We start from the raw sequence: 25,629 nt of genomic DNA, 5'->3' as shown, positions 1-25,629 counted from the left end.
TCTGGGATGAAAAAATTTCCGGGTTTTTCCCGCATCTCCCGGGTCAGACACCCTGAATATTCTTATACCCAAACTGGCAAACTGAAATAATTTTCCAGGTGTAACTAATGACACATGACAAAAATCACTATATTTTCAGAAGGAGAAAGGAAAAGGTAATGGTGAACGACCTTCTGTACTATAGAAGCATAATGAAACCATGATCGTGTTCAAATGCCTAATTTACAATATAATTTTATTACTCATAACAGTGTGGTTAAAGAAAATGAATTGTTAACACTGTGAGGCTACAAATTAGTGAAGTCTGAAATGATTACATGTAGAAATGATGAGACCTACACAAGGGGCATCCTTGAGACTGTGAAGGTCTGCACACTGTTTAAAAAGCAGTGATAACTGCTGGGGAAAAAAAAAAAAAAAAAAAAGCTGTAGCAATATATTGGTACTGAAGAGTTGGTGCCTGAAAAATTCACTGATGGTTCTACTGCATGATTATTTATCAAAGCTCTATCAGATTGCAAATGTTCATATATTGATGTACAAAGTGATTACAATTATTGAGTGTTATTTAAGGCTACAAATTTTCAACTGTGACCACAGATACAGGAGCTTATAATAAAATCAAAGTGTGAACTTTGAAGTTCTACACTGGCCATATGCAAAAGAACAGATGTCCAATCAGTAGTCTCATTCTCAGCAAGCATAAGCAGGTACTGTATGACATTTTTCGGTGATTGCCTTAATGTGTCTTCTCAGATGTATGATTTAGAGTTTTTGCTTCCACAGAATACTTATCACTTGATTTTAATTATTACAAGTATTGGGTCAGTAGCCGGATCGATTTCTGTGAACTCTGAACAAAACTTACACTGGTTTTGATGACTAACTCTACTTACAGACTGAATCCCAACACATCCCTTTCCTATATGACATAATGCACCTCTGCCACAAAAATTTGTGTCACTGCACCTTTAGACTGATATTTCATGAGAAGCTCAACATCCAGATTCCCATATGCATTTTTTGCTGTTTAACAAGCACAAACATTTCTGCTAGATGGCATATGTAATCAAATTCCACTGATCAGCTTCAAACTTACCTTTGATACACTGTGATTGTGTATTTATGCTTCGTGTTGGTGCAAATACATATCACACAACTCTGTTGCCAAAGTTTCCCCTATTTTCTGATATTCCACTTAACTGTTATAATTAATACCACCCTGTCACCTCTCACCACTATTGTTGTCACCACCACCACCACCACCACCACCACCACCACCACCGCAATAATAATAAATTTCACTATCATCATAATCATGGTCAATACAAGCATTTCCCCTTTTGTGATCCATTTCAGGAACCACTGTTTACAATTATTCTTGGCTAGTCTTACTACCATTTTGATATCCCATCTCAGCCAGCTGTCTGATTTTCTAACTAATATAAAAACTGAAGCCAGATGTTCTAAATCAAGTTATCAAAGGTCAAACACCTTCACTCCAAACCCTCCTGCTGAAATCACTATCAGTGAACATTTACTACAAGCTCTCCTACAGTTTTTACTATTACACAAAGTATTCATGCACTGCAAAAGAAGAATAACTGCTTTGTTGCTGAGTAAGTCTTTGGTTATCAACAGTGAAGACTCGTGGTGTACAAGCACACACTTGGGCTTATGGCCTAAATGCAGTAAGATGAAGACATCAACTAACCAATATGTACAGCTGAGTGCCAACATTATAGTGATTGTCTCCCCTATCAACTCTCACTTTGAAAAATATTGTATGTGGTCACCCATATAAATACGCAAATCAGATTAATGCAGTTTTAATCAATTTCAGCCTGATTTTTGTAAAAAAAGGAGCTCTTACAGTTGTATTCACACAATATGAAGGTTGGTGTGGAACACTTCAGTTCCTTACTAGACATGGTCTTGTCAGATGTGGCAAGCCCTTGCCTTCCTCTGGCCTTTGAATTGGCCGACAGTCAACTATTGGTGAATCTACAATTTAACATGGACTCTGAAACAAGGTGCAACTCTGTACTTTTCACATACAGAAATCATTACCACATGTAAAAGAAATGATAAGTTACTGGAAAAAGAAGACGACTTCTCTCCCTGTAGATACAGTTTAATACACATGACTGATTGCCAGGCTTATTACTGATATTACTAAACTCCAGAAGTCATTGAGGTGCTCATGTTCCCTTTGACACAAGATGGTGCAGTGCCTTTGCAATGTGAACTGTAAGTGGGTGACATGAATGTTTGCAAGTGCTAAATTGTTTCTGATGATTGTAATAAAATTTTAACGTATTAGTTTAATAGCCCATGTGGCTTATTACAAAAAAAGTTCTAGAGAACAAAACTTTCTATGTCAACCATGACCAGTTTGACAACATTTTCCCCACACCAGCAATTTCTCATTCAGCAACCCTCCTCCCCCCCCCCAAAAAAATCTTTCTTACACTTTCACCAGTATCTGTTTCTTATACTTTCACCTGTATCTGTTTCCAGTTAATTGTGATACACACTGTATACAAATCTTCCACTTAGATGCCCCTTTCAGTCTGATGTCCCAAGTGGTCGCTACTATTTGCGATACGTCCTGTATGGAAATCTTTCAGTAGTGGCACCTCTGGTGGCACTGTCACCTTAGTGCCCCAAGTGGCAGCTTGTGCAACTTGGACCTTAAAGTGGTGCTAGTATCAATAGAACACTTATAAATAACTTTAAAATGTTTTGCATCTATAAAAAAAACATACAATGCAGTGACTTACACTACTATCAATACATACACATACCAACAATGTCTAAAAAATAGACATTCTAGTTTGTACTTACAACTATCATCATCTTCATAGAGAATATGGCAAACAAATATGCCACCAACTGTGCCAAGAACCTGCAAATAAAAAAATAAAATAAAATTTCCATGGAAAATCTTAGATTTGTTGCAATATGCATTTATCATAATGACATTACATAGATAATATTTATAAAAAAATCTAACTTCCAGACTCAGTAACATGTCACAGAAGAATAATAAACAGAAAAAAAGGAAAAGAAAATTGAAGATATATTTGATGACTACACTCTGGCTTTAGGAAAGGCAAAGGGAACAGGATGTTAGTTTTAACGTTGCACTTGATAATGTAAGCAGCACCATAAAAAAAAAGAAAAGAAAAGAAATGTTCAAAGGATTTGCGGAACTAAAAGAAATGTTTGACAATGTAAAATGGTGCAAGATGTTTGAAATTCTTACAAAAATGTGTGTAAATTACAGAGAAAGATGAATAACAGATCATATGTATAAAACTAGGTAGAAAAATAATTGGGGATATACACAAGAAAACAAAATTCCTGGTCTCTTTCTTGATTTAACAGTTAAAAAAGCACTTTCTCCCTGAGTGAAAAAAGCACCTTATACCCAGGAAAAAAAAAAAAAAGAAAAAAAAAAAAAAAAAAAAAACCCCACCCTTTCATGTTAAGCAACAATCTACTTTCCCTCGGGACTGTAGAACATCGATCCTTTGAATGGTAAAGTATTATCCAACAGAATAAAATTTCCAAGCACTTTAGGAAACAAAAACCAGCAAAAAACAATGTGTTTTGGAAAAATACTTGATGCACAGTAATAAGTTCCATTTTTGTATTATGAAATTATAAATATGAGTGTCATCAAATGATGCATAGGACACTTGATGTAGTCAGCCAATCGCAATGTCATTGATAAGTAGTGCAAACTTGCAAACAGTTAAAAGTTAATGGTTTACATTAACCCTTTCGCGGCTACGGGCATACATGTATGCCCGGCAGTTAGAAGACCAGACGGCTACGGGCGTAGATGTATGCCCAGCCGGCGGGAAGTCCAGGCGGCTACGGGCATACCAGACGGCTAATGGCATACATATACGCCCGGGCTCGGGAACAGGTAAAGGTTCACAATAGAGCGGCTGCTGGCTGTTGTCCACTTTTCAGACAACACTTTCATTGTCTGGTCTTCTTTGTAAAGTGAGAAAGCACTTTAGTTTTCCCCTCCCCTGCACACTTTCTGCTTACGAGTCTAACAATCGGCCAGTCCGTTTTTCGCTTCTGGTGAGACGACAGCGTTCGCGTGTGTAGACTTTGCCATGTCGGGACACAGTTTATCGGACAAGGAAATCATGGATATCCTCATGAATAGCAGTGACGAAGATTGTAGTGATACTTCGGAGCTTTCTTCTGATGAAGAGTTGGATGCTCCTGGACTTATTGCTGAATCCTCGGTATCACGAACAGAAGATTCTTCCTCTGAAGACGGAAAAGAAGATAGAGTAAGTGAAACTTCGTCAGGAAAAAGAAAGTATGACTGGACGGAGAATCATCCTGTGACGAAACGACACCGTTTTGTGAACACATTTAGCGGGTTAAAGGTGGACTTCGAAGAGTCAGCAAGTCATTTAGATTTCTTTTTGTACTTCATGTCCATGGAATTTGTTTCTGCCATTTGTACACAGATCAATAATTATTATAAATTTATTACTGAAAAAATGACGACAGTGCCCAGTAGATTAGCACGCTGGAAGCATATAGAGCCATCAGAATTTTATTGTTTCCTAGCATGTTCTCTGCTTATGCCTAGAAGTAAAAAGTTAGAAGTGAATGAATATTGGTCGACAGATTCTTTGCTTCAGACACCAATATTTTCTAACATAATGGCCAGGGACCGGTACAAATTGATTCTGCGTTTATTGCACTTCTGTGACAATTCCACCGCGTCTCAAGATATTCTTGTAAAGATACGTCTCATTGTAGGTCACACAAGAAATAAATTCCGCGAGGCAGTAGTACCCTTTGAAAACCTAGTGATCGACGAAAGTTTGCTACTTTTCAAGGGAAGGCTCCGATTCAAGCAGTACATACCAAATAAACGTAGTCGTTTTGGCATTAAAATTTTCGTCCTTTGTGACGTAGAAACGAATTATATTCTGGATTATATTATCTACACTGGTGCTGCCACGGAAATAGAATCTGGAAATTCTGATTGGGGAAAATCAGGCGATGTTGTTGTGAGTTTGTTATTGCCATACCTCAACAAAGGTCATACCATTTATTTGGACAATTGGTACTCGAGCCCAGAATTATTTCTATGGCTCCACAAAAAATGTACAAACGCCGTCGGAACAGTACGAAAAAACAGGAAACATCTACCACCGTTACCAGACAAGCTGAAAAAAGGGGAAGTACAGTTCAAATCTTGTGGAACATTAATGGCACTAAAATGGATGGACAAGAAAGAAGTGTGGATGCTTTCGACCGTAAATGGACCAGAGTTTGTGGAGACACAGAAGAAAGAACATAGAACAGGCCAAAACAAATTGAAACCCACCTGTGTCGTCAGCTATAATAAGTCAATGGGTGCAGTGGATAAGACAGACATGCTATTATCTTCTGTACAGTGCATCCGAAAGACACTGAAGTGGTACAAGAAAGTATTCTTTCATTTGACTGACTTGTGTGTGCTGAACGCAAAAACTGTTTTTGAAATACAAAAGCAACAGAAGATACCACTAGCGAAATACCACTTGGAGCTAATCCGTCAATTGCTTGACAGATTTCATAGTCAAACGTGTAAAAGTGCGATCCCACGGACAACCAAAGAAGAAAGCCCTTTCCGACTGCAGAATAAAGAGGGACATTATCCAGGGTTCCTCGTAGCAACGGAGAAAAAGCAGATTCCCAGAGACGCTGTGTAGTATGCACTGCTCATTCACAACGAAAAATGACACGCATAAGATGCAAAAAGTGCGATGTGGCTCTCTGCATGGTGCCATGTTTCGAAAATTACCACACGCTAAAGAAATATTAGCACGTTTTAGTAACTTTGTACGTTTCAAATAGATAAAAGTAAAAAATAAAAATAAAAAGCAGATGATGATGATGAGTCCCATACTCCGTTTACCGAGCGTAGGGGAGCGACGCGGGAGACCCGCGCCGCCATACTAGGCAAGGTCCTAGTGGAGGTGGTTTGCCATTGCCTTCCTCCGACCGTAATGGGGATGATTTATGATGATGATGAAGACGACACAAACACCCAGTCATCACGAGGCAGGTGAAAAATCCCTGACCCCGCCGGGAATCGAGAACGCTACCGCGAGACCACGAGCTGCGGACAAAAAAAAGCAGATAAAAGTAAAAAAAATGGTTTTTAACTCAGCCAGCGGCAGTCCAAAGCCTGCGTCGAAAATGAGGATGGGAAACCATTAAAGTAAACCGTACTGAACGTGACGGGCTGAAAAAGAAGACAGCGAGCTAGAAGAAGGTAGGCGTTTACTATCCAATTTCTTACTGTGGAGAATCGACTTTAGGTTTTAATTACAAACGAAGGCAAGGGCCTATCGCAAAATGAGTTATGCAGATATATTCCTTGTTTAACTTTTAGTCCGATTGCATGACAAAATTAGGTTTTAAATTTCTGTAATTATTATCTATTTAAGACCGTAGTAAGAATATTGTTCGAGATTTGGGCGTTTTCGCTACGCACAACTCTATTTAAAACTATATATCTTGAAATACATTCATGTGATGATAGTGGAATTTTAATATGTTTTAGGCACATACATCGACGGTGTAAATCTCTAGTTAGAGGATTTTGGAATTACTATTAAAAAAGTTCCTATCATTTTTCTAAACCAACCATTTTTCAGCCCATAATAAACATATAACTGAAAGTGTTGGCTATTTTCGAAGCTCTCTTTCGTTGTTATCAGAAACTATAACCAAAGTGACCATACAGAGTATAGTGTTTTTTTAAGGCGCTGCTGAACAGTGGTTCTGTGCACGCGGCAACACGCGGGAAGCCTGCGGCGGCCGTAGCCTGCAGCGGCCACAGGGCTGCGACAGCCGCCGCCGGCCAGGCGCGCAGTGCGCTCGTCCCTGTCACCCGGCCAGGCAGGCAGGACGCTCAGCCTTCCAGCCGCGAAAGGGTTAATGTAAATACCGTATAAGTACAAGAAAAACTAAGCTTTCACATATAATATTGATCATTTTTACCTTGTCTCCCACTTTAAGATCTATCAAACACAAATGCGCCAGAAAAAAAAAAAAAAAAAAAAAAAAAAAAAAAAAAAAAAAAAAAAAAAAAAAAAAAAGCTTGCCTTCTGGGTCTGAAATTTCTCTATGTGGCTCGCCACCATATGTTAAGCACTGAATGAGGATCAAATGATCTGGGATTTAAGAAATTCATTTTACATTCTCACACATAACACAATTCATCCTGTGTAAAAGGATATTTGCATTTTCCTACTACCATTTGTAATATTTTCTGCAGCCTGTTAAGTTTCCACAAACAAGCAATGGATCAAGTGATCCGTTGAATGCAATGTATCTTGTAACCAATCGCTTGGCCTGACACCCCACACATGAGTGATTTGCCAAGCAATTTCAATAAGTATTATGAATGTCACTGTATTGAGAAATTCTGCTCTGGAAAATAAACAGCTATGTTTAGCAGCAGCTGCAGCTGATTTCCGTTTCCCAGGAATACTTGCAAAACAAATTTAAAATACATGATAACTATAATTTATTAAACATAAATCTTCCCAGTGTGTCAATACAATTCATTTTATATATATCAGTCCTGAATTTCCTTTTATTCATTAGTCTTGTAGTTATACAACTTACTCTGTGTCTGTAGAGATGTCTTCAATAGCAGCACTACTGATTACTGTATCTCTTGTTATAAATTGTGTAAAAGAGTTAGATTACATGAAATGATAAGAGATCTGAGTATAGCTGTATAATAGATGTGTCCTGCACATTTAAATTAAAATGTCACCTTATTTCAGAAGGTGACATATGAAATTCTCTTCAGAAGTTAAGAACTTTAATAATGCATATAATTATTTCATAAAGAATTCAGAATTACAAGAGGGAGCCCATTGTATCAAAACTATAAACTTCCCATCATTTTTATTTCTGTAGCAAAAGCTTCAAAATGCTAATCACTGCAAAATCAGATACTGTATTTTGTATTACTTTTCAATATAAATGGCAACTCTGGCTTCCATTTCACTTCTCAGAGCTCTTTGTGTTCCCTGGATAACTTTAAATTCTAATGTAAATTTCTTACCCAATGTGGGTGAAGCAAAATGAAACAAAACTGCACAATCATGCCTAATAAATAAAGAAACGAGTCTCTGCCATACTGCCACACTCCGCTGTTAACCAGACAGTCAGCCATATTGCACGCGCAAATCATTACGATCCATCAGACTGCTTGGGATTTCCATGCCACCAACTATCAGTGACCGATTGCTTTTATTTGTCCACATATATATATGCAACTTACGAAGACTTTGCTGTCCACAGATGTTTGTGAAAGCATTGTGTTCTTTTGCATCTGAAGTTGTATATTGGTGTTATTCTCTCATTTATGTTTTAATGCTGCAGTAGTGGGATAAAGCAAAATTCTTTGTTAGAGTATCAGTTCTTACCAGCCAAATTATAAAAATTTAACTCAAACTGAAAACAATGAACAATTCCCAGAATTTAAAATACTCCTGTGGTTTTCCAAGATTTTTAAAAGTGCTTGGATTAGAAATGGTGGAAGACAGGGATATGTCTGTTCATTCTTTACTTCAGAAAAGTTATGATAGAAACAAAACAAACATCCAGGAGTGGTATTAAAATTCAGATTAAAAGGATACAATTGATAAGATTTACTGCTGACATAGCTATCCTCAGTCAAAATGAAAAACTGCAGGGTCTGTAAAATTGAATGAAAAGTGTAACGTCAACATATTGTGGGCTGAGTGTAACCTGAAAATAGATTAAAGTAATGAAGAATAGCAGAAATGAGATTAGCGATAAAGTTAATATCAAAATTTGCGGCCATTTAATATATGGAGTGAAGGAATTCTGCTCCCTTGGAAGCAAAATAATACAGGATGGACCAAACACAAGGACATTAAAAGCAAAGCAGTACACGCAAAGATTGTATGAAAATGATGGATAAAGCAAGAAGGAAATAAAAAGCAGACTAGCACAAGCAAGAAAAGGATTTCTGGTCAAAACAAGTCTACTAGATAACAAAGATCACCCTTAATTTGAAGAATAAATTTCTGAGAATATACATTTGGAGTAGACCAACATAAGGTAGTGAACCACTATGAGAAAACTAGAAAAAAAGAATTGGGTACCTGGGGGTCTGATTGTATAGAACAACGTTTAAAGTGAATGTGTGTTTAGCAAGCTGCACTGGCCTGGGGTGTTTATTATATTAGATGCAGGGCTGGCTTTGGTAGTGGCACAATGTCATTAAGGAATTAACTGTCACAATCGATGTTATATGGTACCAATAAAATGAACTCAATTTTCTTTTGTACTTGACAACTTATCTGTTAACCTACAACTATCACTTATAAAGTTTGTGAACTCGCTCCCTATACAGCCCACACATTTGAAGGTGGACCAAAATAACACCTGGTTAGAGTTTAATAGGTAGTAGCTTACAGGCTGTAGAGGGTAACACAGGAAGACATATGGGCCTGAGAATAGTGGGTGCAAATGCTACTATGAGATAAAGTGATTGGTGTGGGAGAGGAGTTCAAGGTGGGCTGCATAAAACAAAGCCAGAAGACTGACTGGAGGGGAAAGAAAGGTTAGAACCGAAACGGATTTATCATTAAAATAGTACAACTGAATAAAAGTACATAACTGAGTATGTCAAGAACTCATTTACAATTTTAAATTGGTGAAACGTTTCATACACACACACACATACCAAATAAAGCACTTTCTTTATTGTTTGGATATGCACCGAATCTGTGGATTCCATAATAACAGACTACGTTAATAGTCTATAACTTAATAGGTAATGACATCTGCAATTTACTGAAGTATTAAACAAAGTGCACCAGCTGGTTATATTAAAGATTATGTCAGACACACAAAGAGGCAAGCAGTACTCATTGCTTCTTAATGTGTCAACAATTGGCAAGGTCAGAATTACTTTGACTATGCAATTCAACATAATAGGAACAACAATATTTATTTAAAAGATAGAGAATGAAATGGTTTTCAACAATTCTACAATATGTGTTGTGGAGTTAGTTATATGCTACTAAAAATATCATTTAATTCTCTTCCAGGACCTTCTTTTCAAAATTTCTTTCTTTCATTTTATGAGTAGCTCATTGTCAACTGTTAAACTACTTACCGCTAATAAACACTGCACCGAAGCATGCAAGATTTCTACATACTGATAGTCAAGGAAACAACCAGGAACATATTCTGGTCTTAGAGGTCGAAATACATCAGTGTCCTCAGCAGTAAGATTTGTGGGATAAACAGGTTTGCAACCAGCTCCATTTACCTCCCACCAGCTAACACTGCCAGTTCCAAGATTTAACACATCACTATCCTGGAAGAATGCCAAACTTATTAATCAGCAGCTTAACTACAATTTAATAGCAAAAGAGTATATTAAATAAGCAGTTATATTACTAAATTTGTTCATTTTTTTCCTTTACGTTATCCACTAAGAGTATCTACACAGCTAACAACATCATTATGCTGTTTGAATTTGTTTCTTCTGTTGCACGTGATTCACTTGCACCTGCAGTCCGAGTGCTTTATTCTCTATTTTCCCCTAATTGTCATGATACCCAAAAATGTTTACTCCAACAGCTTTTGTTGGTGTCAATGGTAGCAGTCCTGGTTTCCAGACGTAATATGTAAGAAATACACTGAAGAGCCAAAGAAATTTGTACACCTGCCTAATATCGTGTAGGGCCCTAGCAAGCATGCAGAAGTGCCGCGACACAATGTCGCAAGGACTCGACTAATGACTGAAGTAGTTCTGGAGGGAACTGTTGCCATGAATTGTGCAGGGCTGTCCGTAAATCCGTAAGAGTACGATGGGGTGGAGATCTCCTCTGAACAGCACGTTGCAAGGCATCCCACATATGCTCAATAATGTTCATGTCTGGGGAGTATAGTGGCCAGCAGAAGTGTTTAAACTTGGAAGACTGTTCTTGAAGCCATTCCGTAGCAATTCTAGACAAGTGGTATGTTGCACTGTCCTGCTAAAATTAGCCAAATTCGTCGGAATGCACTATGGACATGAATGGTGTACGTGTCACCTGTCAGAATCATATCTAGACATATCAGAGGTTCCAGATCACTCCAACTGCCCCACACCATTACAGAGCCCCCACCACTTTGAACAGTCCCCTGCTGTCGTGGAGAGTCCATGGATTCATCAGGTTGTCTCCATACCCTTACACATCCATCTGCTTGAAACAATTTGAAATGAGACTCATCCAACCAGGCAACGTGTTTCCAGTCATCAACAGTCCAATGTCGGTGTTGACAGGCCCAGGCAATTTGTAAAGGTTTGTGTCGTGCAGTCATCAAGAGAACACGAGTGGGCCTTCAGCTCAAAGTACATATCAATGTTGTTTCGTTGAATGGTTTGGACACTGACACTTGCTGATGACCCAGCACTGAAATCTGCAACAAATTGTGGAAGGGCTGCACTTCTATCACACTGAACGATTCTATTCGGTAGTCGTTGGTCCCATTATTGCAGGATATTTTCCGATTGCAGTGATGTCTGAGATTAGATATTTTAGTGGATTCCTGATATTCACAGTACACTCATGAAATAGCCATATGGGAAAATCCCCACTTCATCGCTACCTCGGAGATGCTGTGTCGCATCGCTCATGCGTCAACTATAAATCCGCGTTCAGACTCACTCAATCTTGATAACCTGCCATTGTAGCAGCAGTAACTGATCTAACAACTATGCCAGACACTCTCTGTCTTATATAGATGTTACCGACTGCAGCACCATATTCTGCCTCTTTACATATATCTGCATTTGAATAAGCATGCCTATACCAGTTTCTTTGGCACTTTAGTGTATAGAGTGCACTGAAATAATCAATATTTTCTTGAGCAGGGTCCACTTAACAACTTTGGCACACTAATAACAGTAGTAAATGAAAACTTAAAATAAGAACATTATCTCATCTGCAGTTTTCAAATTTGGCTGAGAACCCATGCCACCTAGAGTAAATGCTTCACAGGTTTTGAAAAAATCTTTTACAACAAAGAAGTTTAAGAGTTCACTGGATAAGAAAATGAAGAAATAGCGATAGAAAGCATTTAAAATGATGGAAGAGAGAAAAGAATGAAATAACAAAAGAAAGAATTATCTACATTATTACTAATTTTATCTTCTGAACATGTGTAAGCAGTTACTTTATATGATACCAAGGCCACATTTTTATCTTAAATTTCATCTCTATATTTTCTTTGATGATTTTCCTTCACACAATTTCAATACTATGTTGAAATAAAAATTTACAATAATGCAGACTGATGGCAGTTTCCAGAAATTGATGTATTTTTTATGATGTGCCTGAAACAAACAATTCAGCTTGCAATTCACTAAACAAAAGAAGTGACTATACATGAATGATGAAGGGTTTGGAGTGTTGTTACATAGGGAGTTTCAATGTATGCACTTCAGAACAGCTATAGGGAAGATTTTTAGTAATAAATTCTGAGCAAAATTATGTATACTTTTGAACATATTTATTACTTTTCCAAATCATCAAATTTTGTAAACAGAGGGTAAAATATTAAAGTAAGACAAAACGAACGCACGAGAAAGATATCTACAATTATTTTATCCCACTAACTAAGTGATTACAGTATGCATAAGGATATTTATATTAATTATGGAGGATTTATGTTACCTACAGGAAACCAGAACTATTTAAAGTTCGAAATGATATTGTACTAGGCAGCATCAACAGTGGTAACTGGATGCACACGTCCATTCTCCCACACTACATATTCCCTTCATGTTGAAGTGACAATTAGAAGCCTTTGGCTTAGGTTGGCTTGACAAGTACTCTAGTACCACAGTGTCATTTCTGCCACAGGTGCCATCCAGGCCACACAGCAGGAAGCAACAATTACTGAAAGAAAATGTATTGTTAACATGGTATATGGCAACACTGTGCTTCGTTCACACTGCTGCAGCTTGGCAATACGTTGGCACGTTTGTCTCGACAAGAGCACCCCGAGGCTTCCAACTTGTGATGACTGATGTTTAAGGAGAGAACAGTAATGAAGGAAGTGTGGAAGATAAAGGGGATATCTTTTACATTTGCCCCTCCATCCACCAGTTTCACTGCTCCCTAGTATAGCTACAGTTGCTCTTTGTTAAAAATTTAGAAGAGAATGCTATCTCACTGCAACAATCAACTGCCAGAAATTCCTAAATTGAAATATAATAGTCCAGAATAGCTACTAAATTAAACAAAGAATAATGAACAAAGATAGGAATGTGGGAGGGTCACGAGGTGTCAGAAGTGTGATGCACAGGCACTTCCTTTACAACAGCACTGTACATTTTGTCAATGTACTTACAATATGCAAGTTAACACCAATAATCTATTGTTGAGCGGGTTCTTAGGCATACTTGGTTGGTTGGTTGGTTGGCTGGTTTGTTTGTTTTGAATGAAAGGTACTAAACTGCAAGATCATCAGTCCCTTCACCCAGTAAGTGGCAAACCATGAGCAGTCATCAAAGGAAGGAGGCAAAAGGCAAATCCTGGAAAGCCTTAAGTGTAGCTAACACATAAAAAAAAAAAACAGAGATAAAAAAAGACTGCACAGGCAAGTCGTTAAAAGATCAGTCAAGACAAGGCATTAAACCAAGAAATGAAAAAATAAAGACAGTAAAAAAGTGGAAAGGGCATATACCAGGCTGGGCCACCCACCAAGGGCTGCCAAGAGACCCCAGGGGAAGGCAGGGGCACACAAAGAGGGGTGCCCTAGCAACTTCATAGGCATCCAAGGCAACAAAAAGCCCTGCCTTACAGAGATGAATGGAAACCACTATCGCGGGCAAAACTTAACACCAGTCCAGTCGAGTTGGCGTCCTCTGCTAGTGCCAGAAGGAGTGTGTCAGGAAAATTAAGATGCTGCCTCAAAGCAGCCAAATTAGGGTAGTCTATGAGTAAGTGGGCCACTATCAGGTGGACTTCGCACCCCCCTCTGAGAAGCATGCAGGGAAGACTGCCACATTGTTGTGGTCTCCTTAATTGTTCTCAGTTTGTTTGGGGAGTTCCAGACATTGATGACATAAACAATCGAAGGTTTGGTTGTGGGATCCCCATTTCCAGAATTGGCATCCTTGTGCCCTGCTTGCCCAATCAGTCAGCTCATTAATTTTCCAAAATCCCAACATGACCGGGGGTCTAAACGAAAATGACTGGCTGCCCAGATTGAAGGAGATCTGAGACAAGATCCTGGATAGAGGTAACCAATAGGTGAGGAGACTAGAGCGTATTTATAGCCTGAAGGCTGCTAAGGAAGTCACTACATAGTAGGATACTCCTGCCAGTGCAAAAATGAACACAGCTAAGGGCTAATTTAATGGCAGTCTATTCAGCTCTGAAGACACTGCAGCCATGCTGCAGAGAATGGAGTTTACTAAACTATGCATGTGTTTATACAAAGCCTGTTCATCCATAGACTGCTGAGGCATCGGTGAATACCACTTCTGAACATGGATGCTTCTCAAGGACAGCCAAGAACAGATGGTGAAAAATTGTGGGGTCAACGGACTCTTTTGGACTAAGGGAGACTTCGAGGTAAATCAGACATTGGGACACAAGCCATGGGGGCAGATATGATGTCTCTCTGACCAGAGGCAACAGCAGAGGAAGCTGCAGTTCTGAACAGAGACACTGGAAGCATTGAGCAATTGTAAACCCAGTTCTGGGTCACCACTGTGGGAAGGAAAAGGACACAATAGTTAGGTGAAACTATCAAGCGCATGCTCTTAATTTGTTAGAGGAGCTTGAAAGCTATAAAGCAAAAAGAAAGAACCAACAAAACTGCTTAACTGGCAGAGTGACTTTGTGCCCAATACCTACTTTGCTTTGTTTGCAATGTTTTACTTTAATCACTGAACACCTCTGTTATATATAGTTGTTCATAGTTTCACCTAGTATTGAGTGTCTCACATGTTTACTTAGTTTTCGTACGTTTTACGAATGACTAGTATTTTCTTGTTCCTTCTCTGTTCTTTTCATATACCGCATTAACTAGGTAATGTTGGTCATGCTCTGTTACGGAACTTTATCATTCTTTTCTTGAAACGGAGTGCCGCAGGATATGAGGGGGCCTCTCTTTGGCAGTCATGTTCCTCCAACCACTTCTCGCCTATTTGAAATACTGGCGTTAGTGCTAACAGAGGTTGCTGATTATGTGCATCACTATGTTTTCTTTCATCGTGGCTTCTTAAGCAATTTGTTTTATAGTTTTTTAACATTATTCTGTGCACTATCAAAGGTGTTTATTACTTATGTCATTATCTAGAATATTGGCACTTGAGCATATGTCAACTACTGCCTTACCTCTTCCTCTTTTTAACACACTGACTTTTGTTGTGTTCTATTCCATTGTTTTTTATTACTGTAATGCCTTTTATACTTTATATGCTTATTACAGACTTCAACTATTGTATCCCCCTGTATTTTACGCTGTTCCATTAATCACTGAAAACTAGTGTATGCCTACATTAGCAACATCTGGTGAACTTACAAAACAAACATCTTGTGGCTACTGTATGGCAGCTTATTTTGAACAGTAGAGCTACTGACAACATGACTCGTGCATATGATGTTATTTATATATATTTGACGACGCTGGTGCTGATTTTGCATGATCTATTTATTGTTTTTAAGCTGTAGACAATCTGCAAGTGTATTTACGTTTGTTTCCCATTTTTTGCTGCAGATCTGATGATGGTAATTATAGACCGAAACCGGTAAACTGTAAAGAAAAAGTTTGTGACCTTAGACATAAATTAAAGGAAACATTGTCCACATGGGTCACTGTTTCATTCATGACAATGTCGCGGCTTGTGCCACTGACAGGTGTTTCAGCATTTGGTTGTGAATGCGGTCCGGCCCTGGGGCCATATCAGGGCAATTGACTAGGACAATGAAGAGCTTCACTGAAAGGAGCATTATATGGCTCTAGGTGATGAGTAATAAAAGTTAACCACATTCACTCCTCTGGCTGTTTCCTGATCTGAAAGGAGGGCTGGTAGTTCTCAAGATGCAGATGCGTGAGGGTTATTTCGAACAAAATGCTTGGCAACAGCCTTTGGATCAACATAAATGGCATCATCTAAGGATGGTTGTGACTGTGATGCAGAGGTATGTGATCCAATGGCGGGAATGTACCATTGCTTTTGCTGTTTTATGAGGTAGCAAACACAAGCACAGTCATGTAAAGCCAATTAAGTACTCCGGGGGAAGGACCCTGGAGAATTCACGTATAATCTCTAATGGCTGCTGTGATCTCTGGGGTCCACCAGATTACAGTCTTCCGACAGGGGGATCCCAAGAAAGAGCAGAAGGCTTGGTTGACTGCTGTTGTAAGATGAACAGCCGCATCAATTCTACCTTGCGACAGGGAGCTAAAGACGAAAGCAGAGGTCAACCTATTATGGAGAACCCATCTGGGTGGGTCTTCAGGGGAGCAACGATGAAGGAAGAACAGGAAGATCACAAAGATCACGAACTTCTCACCACCATACAGATCATCATGTGCCCTCCAGTGGAGAAGATCAGGACTGCAAAAGGAGGGATCAATGACTAAATGAGTCCCGAGTGTCCCACAGAACTGTGTGGGGAGCACCAGAATTCATGTTTCCTGCTTGGCAATACAGAATGCAGCATATGTGATTAAAAGCTGCCATAGCTCAGCCAGGTGGTGGAAAGATCAGTTACAATTCCACTGAAGGATGAGACTGAATACTGTGGGGGCACGAAGCATCTGGCAGTGGTGTGTGTGTGCGCGTGTGCGTGTGGGGGGGAGGGGAGGGGGAGGGTATTATGACCCACGCTCATGTACTGCCACTGGTTGAGATGTCAGGGAATTCACTGACTCAGGTTCTGTGACAGACTGTCTGGGGAGATCTGGTGCCTCAGGAACCACCAGGATCTCCACATTGGGCAAGAAAGGGGTACACATAGAGTCCAGTGGCATGGGAGCCACTGAAGTTTCATTTGTCTTAAGAGGACTTCTTGTCCCTCTTCTCCTTAGAAGAAGAGGACTGAGAAGGTTTCCCTGAAATGGTTTCAGGTTTGTTGTTGTTGTGGTCTTCAGTCCTGAGACTGGTTTGATGCAGCTCTCCATGCTACTCTGTCCTGTGCAAGCTTCTTCATCTCCCAGTACCTACTGCAACCTACATCCTTCTGAATCTGCTTAGTGTATTCATCTCTTGGTCTCCCTCTATGATTTTTACCCTCCACTCTGCCGTCCAATGCTAAATTTGTGATCCTTTGATGCCTCAGAACATGTCCTACTAACCTGTCCCTTCTTCTTGTCAAGTTGTGCCACAAACTCTTCTTCTCTCCAATTCTATTCAATACCTCCTCATTAGTTATGTGATCTATCCATCTAATCTTCAGCATTCTTCTGTAGCACCACATTTCGAAAGCTTCTAGTCTCTTCTTGTCCAAACTATTTATCATCAATGTTTCACTTCCATACATGGCTACACTCCATACAAATACTTTCAGAAACGACTTCTTGACACTTAAATCTACTCGATGTTAACAAATTTCTCTTCTTCAGAAACACTTTCCTTGCCATTGCCAGCCTACATTTTGTATCCTCTCTACTTCGACCATCATCAGTTATTTTGCTCCCCAAATAGCAAAACTCCTTTACTACTTTAAGTGTCTCATTTCCTAATCTAATTCCCTCAGCATCACCCGACTTAATTCGACTACATTCCATGGTTTCAGGTATAGGAGGAGGAATGAGAAGTCCGACAGCCAGCAATCTGTGGTTCCTTCAGCCACCAGCTGGCATCAGCCCAGACGAAGACGAGGTGTGTGTGGCTGGGGGAGGGGGAACAGTGTTAAAGGTGGGAGAAGGGACCGAACTACGAGGTCATGGGTCACTTGTTCCTAATAAAACAATGCCACAAGTGTGAAAATAAAACGGATGAAACATACAACACAAAACTAAAAGAAAGGAAAAGCCACAAGAACTAAGGGAAGCCAACGAACACTAAAAGAAACAAAAAGAGGACAAGAAAACAACAGAGAGACGTTAGAAACAGAAGAGAGAAACATGAAAGCAGATTACAGTGGCTGGCCAATCACCAGAATAGAAAGGGAAAGCCAGCCACTCTGCAACACATTAAAACCTCCACCCTAAAAGCACTATGGCAGAGGACACAGAGCTGCTGTGGAGGCATTGTCGCCCAACACCAAAGGCAGGGCACTAGGAAAGTTGAAATACTGCTGTAGAGTGGCTAAAAGTGGGCAGTCCAGCAAGAGGTGGACGACTGTCATTTGGGAGCTACAGCGACACTGAGCTGGGTCCTCGTGACTGAGTAGGTAACAATGCGTTAGCCACGTACGGCCAATGCGGCCTGCAAGAGGCCTGCATGTAAGACTTCCACTCATTCATAGTCTCCTTAATGACACGCAGTTTGTTGTGCGTGCTGTTATGCCATTCCGTCTCCCAAAGCCGGAAAACCCTGCGGTGTAAGACAGAACGCAGGTCAGCTTCGGAGATGCCTATCTCCATAAGCAGACTCCGCGTCACATGTTTGGCCAGCCTGTCTGCAAGTTCGTTGTCAGGGATTCTGAAGTGTGCTGGTGTCCACACAAAAACCATAGAACTGCGGGCTTGTTCCCAGGTATAGATGGATTCCTGAATGGACGCTACCAGAGGGTGGAGAGGGTAGCACTGGTTGATAGCTTGTAGGCTGCTCAATGAGTCAGTACACAGGAGAAACGACTCACCAGGGCACGAACAGATGTATCCAAGAGCACGAGAAGTGGCTGCCAGCTCTGTAGCAAAAAACACTGCAGCCAAATGGCAAGGAGTGCTGCTCAATATGTCCTCCATGAACATATGCGAAGCCTACATGACCATCACCCACTGAGCCGTTGGTGTAAACCACTTCAGAGCCCCAGAACACGTCAAGAATTGAGAGGAAGGGACACCGGAGAGCGGCGAGGTTAACGACGTCCTTAGGGCCATGCAAAAGGTCCAGACGGAGCTGAGGCTGAGGCGTACACCATGAAGACGTATGTGAACGGACTGCAAGTAGAGGTGGTAAAGGGAAAGACTGCAGTTTGGAGGGAAGGGACCACAAGTGAACTGCAATCGTTAGCCTTGATCTGGGGCGCCGATGCGGGAGATGGACTGCTGCAGGCAGGAAAAGGAGATGGTAATTCGGATGCTCAGGAGAACTATGAATGTGTGCTGCATAACTGGCAAGCAGTTGTGCACATCTGATATGCAGTGGAGGGACACCAGCCTCCACCAGTAAGCTGGTCACTGGACTTGTCCTAAAAGCTCCTATTGCTAATCGAATCCCACAGTGGTGCACAGGGTCGAGTAAATGTAATGCTGAAGGCACTCCTGAACCATAAACTCCCATAGTAAATTCAGGATTGGACAAGGGATCTGTAGAATTGCAGCAGCATATAGCTATCTGCACCCCAATTGGTGTTGCTCAGTCAATTGGGGGCATTGAGGTGCTGCCAGCACTTATGCTTAAACTGACCAAGATGAGGGAGCCAAGTCAATCAAGTGCTGAAAACCAGTCTCAGGAGTTGATGTGTCTCCACTACAGTGAGTGGATCGTCATTAAGATGAAGTGTGGGTTCCGGATGAACAGTATGACACCGACAGAAATGCATGACACATGTCATCACGGCAGAAAACTGGAAGCCGTGGGCTAGAGCCCATGAATGCGCCTTGTGGATGGCTCCCTGGGGCGCCGCTCAGCAACAACAGTACTGGAGCAGCAGTACGAAATGCAGAAGTCGCCTGCATAGAGAGAAGGTGAGACGCAGGGTTCTACAGCTACTGCTAGATTGTTAATGGCCACTAATAAGAGAGAGACACTCAATACAGAGCCCTGCAGGACTCCATTCTCCTGGATATGGGTGGAACTATGGGAGTCACCAACTTGGAGATGGAAAGTAAGGAGCGACAGGAAACTTTGGATAAAAATTCAGAGTTCTCCCCGGAGACCCCACTCATACAATGTGGCAAGGATATGTCGTCACCAGGTCGTGTTTTTTGTATGCTTTACGTAAGTCAAAAAAGACAGCAATCAGGTGTTTCCGTCTGGAAAAGGCTGTTCGGATGGCAGACTCGATGGACATAAGATTATCAGTGGTAGAGCGATCCTGGCGGAAGCCGCCCTGACATGGAGCAAGCAGGCCACGTGACTCCAGGACCCAACCCAACCGCCGGCATCCACATGTTCCAGCAGCTTATAAAGAACGTTGGCGAGGCTGATGGACCAATAGCTATCCACATCAAGCAGGTTTTTACAGGGTTTCAGCACCGCAACGATGGTGCTCTCCCGCCATTGCGATGGAAAGACGCCATAACACCAGATCCGGTTGAATATGATGAGAAGATGTGGCTTGTAGCCAGGTGAGAGATGTTTAATCATCTGGCTGTGGATGCGATCAGGCCCAGGAGCTGTGTCGGGGCAATGCGCAGGGGCACTGAGGAGCTCCCACTCGGTAAATGGGGTGTTATAGAATTCATTGCAGAGTGTAGTGAATGAGAGGACATTCCCTTCCAGCTGCTGTTTGAGTGTGCGAAAGGCTGTGGGGCAATTCTCTGATGCAGAGGCTCGAGCAAAGTGCTCGGCAATGTGCTTGCCAATCATGTTTGCGTCAATACATAACTCGCCATTTATGGTAACACTGGGGACAGCTGTTGGAGCCTGGTACCTGACATTTGATCTTTGCCCATACTTGGAAAGGTGATGTGTGGCACCCAATGGTGGAGACTTATCTCTCCAAACACTCCTCCTTCCACTGTTTGATAAGGTAATGCCCATGGGCACGGAGCCGTTTAAAGGTGCTCCAGGAAAGGGTGCTGCTTAGGTCGCTATAGAGCTCGCTCACACTCTATAATTGCTTCAGCGACTCCCGGCGACCACCAAGGGTCTGCCTTACGCCTCGGGCACCCGAAAGAGAGAGGGACCGCGTTTTCTGCTGCACAAACAATTGAGCTAGTCACCTGCTCAACCATCACATCGATGTTACTGTGTTGAGAAGATTCAGTGGTGACAGCAGAGGTGAAAGTTCCCACTCCACCTTGTTCAAAGCCCATCTGGACAGGCGACCATGTGGCTGACGCTGGGGTAGTGACAGGAAGATGGGGAAGTGGTCACTACCACATAGGTCATCATGTGCTCTCCAGTGGATAGATGGGAAAAGTCGTGGGCTGCAAATTGATAAATCAAGGGCCGAGTGACTACCATGAGCCACACTGAAATGTGTAGCGGTCCCAGTATTTAAGTGGCAGAGGTTGAATTGTGACAGTGAAGTTTTGACATCTCTGCCTCTGCCAGTAAGCATGGTACCACCCTACAAGGGGTTATGGGCATTAAAATCTCCCAAAAGTACGAAAGGTTTAGGGAGTTGATCAATCAGTGCAGCTAATACTTTCAGGAGTACTGCACCATCTAGAGGAAAATATACATAGCAGACAGTTATTTCCTGTGTCATCCTGATTCTGACAGCCACAGCTTAAAGAGGTGTTTGAAGGGGGCACATGTTCACTAAAGACCGAGTTTAGGACTCCACCTGACACTATATTATAGTCGCTATGGTTCCTGTAATATCCCTTATAGCCGCGGAGGGCAGGGGTCCGCATTGCTGGGAACCAGGTTTCCTGGAGGGCAATGCAGATAACAGGTGTAAAAGTTAACAGCTGCCGCAGCTCAGCCAGGTGGTGGAAAAAAACCGCCACAATTACACTGGAGGATGCCATCATGAGACTGGGAAGGCATGAACATTCAATGAAGCAGTTTAGCCTCGGAGTCACCTGCTGCCACCATTTTATTGCCTGAGCAGTCTATATCCATTGTGTCTGAGGGTCTGGCAAGATATAGGTGCTCAGCAGATGCCAACATCTCCACCCCATCCTCAGATGCAGAGGTTGTAGGTAGCGGTGGTGTGGGTGCTACTGCAATTTCACTGGTCTTAGGGTTTTTCTTTCTGGATTTCTCTTGCTGCTCTTTGGGTTTCCCTGGCTGGGAGGACTTCACTGACTCAGTCTCCGGGACTGAGGATGAGTGTGAAGCACTACAACCAGCTGCTTTTGGACTCTTCAGGCACTAGCGGGTGTCATCTTTCCTACTAGAAAACTTGGGAAGGGAGTGACACAAGGGACCGCTTCCTAGTGAGAGAAGCCAAAGAAGACTTCTGCTTCTCCAGCTTCGAAGTGGGGACAGACATCCCCAATGGTTGGGGGGGGGGGGGGGGGGGGTGGTGCTCCCGAAGCATTTGGTGCAGGAGCAACATGGAAGGAAATGCAAAGGAATGTTCACTTGCAGCTGATGTCCACAATCCCTGTAGACAGGGATAGCAGTGCAATGGAAGACATATACGTAAACTTCACACACATGCAGCTCTCAGGAGGAGGAACATAGGGTTTCGTGTCACACTGGTAGGCCATCACCGTGACCTTCTCAGGCAACGTATCACTCTCAAAAGCCAAGATGAAAGCCCTGGTAGCAACTATGGTTTCCCTTGGTCCCCTATGGACACAATGGATGAAGAGCACACTACGTCATTCTACGTTGGCCCAGATCTCATCTTCAGATGGCAGAAGAATATCATGGTGAAAGATGACACCCTGGTTCTTATTAATACTCTTGTGAGAAGTGACAGTCATTGGAATGTCGCCCAAGTTTCTGCAAGAGAACAGCGCCTATGACTAGGCAAGAAATGATGTATTAGGAGGAAGGAACCACTCTTCATCTTGGAGATTGTTGCAACTTACCCGTATTTGTACTCTATTTTTTCCACAAAAAATAAAGGCTTTGAGGCAAAGAAGGTGTCCCCATATGTCCTGGTGCACACCATGTATTGGCTCCTTGTTGTTTAGTCTCGTGTTCTTCCCATGGTGTGGCAAGGGAAGGGAAAGTGTTGGGATCATACTTTGTTGCATTGTATGAGGCGTTTCCAGTTGAACAGACTGTTGGGACCATGTGGCCACCAGCAGGAGAAAGTTTAAGTCGATTCATGTGCAAACTATCCTCCATGGTGCCACCAACTTTGAACAGAGGCTTTCCCCATGCACACCACACAGCCACAGCAATGGCTACCTGGCCAGTAATTCATTACTGAGAGGGGCTATATTATCGTTAATGGAAGGTCATTAATGGAAGGTGAAGATAGCGCTGTGAGTGAAACTACAAATCAAGACCAATATCGTGAACCAAATTCAAGCAGGATCTGCACCAAAAACACCATCTGGCATAAGGTAAGAAGACGGAAGACATAGTCAAAGTGTAGGTTTGTGGCACACAAAGGGGAAGCAATGCTGCAAAGACTGGGGCCTGATGGTAGTCAAGCACATACTCACCAAAGGTGGTGAGCAGGGTTCTTAGGTATAGCTGGTGATTTGTTAAGAAGTGGCTTATTACAGCATACAATAAATGGTAATAAATTTAGTCATGCTCCACATTGATCCATGTGAACTACAGATAAGGCATTGCTGTTGTGGGTTCAGCTCAATTATAATTAAACAGTAACCATGTTATTAGGTTTGAAATGTATTTCTCAAGTCAATAATTTCATTTCAGGATAGGGGAAACAGCTATGTGATGAGGGAAAGATGAACTGGATGTCTATTAATTGAGAAAGGGCGATTGATACAACTAGGAAGGTGCAATATTGGTATTGGGAACAATAGATAGATTGCCATACAGACTTTTTTTGATTTTGAATGCCAAAAATTTAATTAATAGACTGTATATTGGACACAATAGTCAGGTCTTGGTGCATAGGCAAAAAGCTTCTGTAATTCTGTACTAGGTCAGAGCTCTATGTAACTTTTGCCCTAAAATTTTAATTTGGTGCACCCAATTTGCATGTGGGAAAGTGAGACAGGGTGTCTACATAGACAAGGAACAAAAAATTCCCGGACTTCCCGGTTAAAAATACACTTTCTCCAGTGTGACAGTATATTTTCCCTTATCAATCATTTGAATGGTTATGGTTTCATACACGGGCATACAATTTCCTGGCACTTTAGAAAACGAAACTCAGGGGAAAAAAAGACATGTTATGGAACATCTTTGCTGAGCAGCAACAGCGTATTTTCGTATTACAAAAGTATACATTGGAATTCCACCAAAAACTGCATGTTACTTTCCGAATAATTGAAATCGAGATTTTGATGCGCTTTTGTAAGCCGTTTGTAGCTCACATCACATGATCTCACCTGCTGATGACAGTGGATATTCAGAGCATTGGACACGTGATGCAGTCAGCCAACAGCAACATCACTGTTAAGTAGCACGAACACACAAACAGGGAAAATTAATAGTTTAAATTAATATAGACAAAGCTGCTACAAGAAAAGCAAAGCTTTCACATATAATATTGTTCTCAAGCTGCAAGAGAAGCAAAGCTTTCGCATATAATGTTTATCTTTTTTACGCTTGTTACACTTTAAGATACATCACACAAATGTGCCAGTAAAATTTTTAATAAGGACATAAATGCCTTATCTTAAGGGTTCAAAATTCTTCTAAATGGCTGGTCATCAAAGAGTTGATTTTTAAATGAGAGTCGAACTCTCTGTGATTTAATAAATTCATGGTACATTCTTGCACATAGTTTATCTTACGCAAAAGGATATTTACTGTGAAATTAACACTTTTCCAACCACTATTCGCAATAGTTTTCCGCGATCTGTTAGAAATAGGTTTGTTTCAGCATTTGACAGAGGGCACAAATAACAGGCGACACCGCGCTTGGGTAGCTATCATGACGTATAAAGCGTCGAAAGATCATACATTATGTCATAAAAGGAACAAGACATCAGAGGATACTGCAAGAGCATCGGAATTTCGTGAACCATATTAAAATGTGCATACTTAAAGTGCACATTCGTATGTCCCGATTCCCAATGAAGTAGACCTCGACCTGATATTAAGTTTTTCAGTGTGGTTTTCGGGATGTAAATTTTAATTTTCTTGGAGCACCAGTACTGTAATATATCATGTTTGATCCTTTATTGTGGCATAATGCCATAAGTGCTAGAAAATGAAAATGTGCACTTGAAATTATGCGAACAGTTGAAACTAGCCAGTACTGTGGAATTAAACATTCCGTTTCAAATACGTTGACTGCCTCTACTGAAAAGGTTAACAAAAGTCAAATTTCTTTAGCAAACAGACAAAAATAACTTCATTGTTCCACAAGGTGATTAATGCTTGACTGTCAGAAAGGTGGAAATAAAATAAAATCTGAAGCTAATGACACATTTTAGCCTACCGTAATTATGTGAATGTGTTTTAATTCACTTGATAGCTCCCGGCCACAGATATCCATTTTGTTTTCATTTGACACGAGAGTAAACGAAGGGGAAACAGCAAAATCACTAATGTAAACACGGGACATGTGGAGACTATCTACAATAACTCAGACTGCTCTGCGCATCAGCCCCGAATCAACGACATTTGCGAACCAGATCAATACTAAAAAAAAAAAATTGAATTTTCTTAATATGTTCCTCTTGTAGCACACATCT

The 25,629-nt window shown here is 41.1% G+C and overlaps 1 protein-coding gene across 2 annotated transcripts in view; it reads right to left on the bottom strand.

Moving 5' to 3' along the window:
• LOC126355362 (uncharacterized) overlaps positions 1 to 25,629 on the bottom strand; it is a 79,042-nt gene that overhangs the window by 10,841 nt on the left and 42,572 nt on the right. Inside the window, exons 4-5 of one of the 2 annotated variants that reach the window (XM_050005659.1) lie at positions 10,205 to 10,408; positions 2,848 to 2,908 (exon numbers count right to left, since the gene is read on the bottom strand). In XM_050005659.1, the coding sequence (XP_049861616.1) occupies positions 2,848 to 2,908; positions 10,205 to 10,408 (265 nt within the window). The remainder of the gene's footprint in view (positions 1 to 2,847; positions 2,909 to 10,204; positions 10,409 to 25,629) is intronic. The other variant, XM_050005666.1, reaches the window with a different exon arrangement.

This window comes from Schistocerca gregaria, chromosome 1 (genome assembly GCF_023897955.1).
Source record: "Schistocerca gregaria isolate iqSchGreg1 chromosome 1, iqSchGreg1.2, whole genome shotgun sequence".
NCBI classification, from domain to species: domain Eukaryota; kingdom Metazoa; phylum Arthropoda; class Insecta; order Orthoptera; family Acrididae; genus Schistocerca; species Schistocerca gregaria.
The sequence above is the reverse complement of the archived record's forward strand: the minus strand, read 5'-3'. Positions and strand labels throughout refer to the sequence as shown.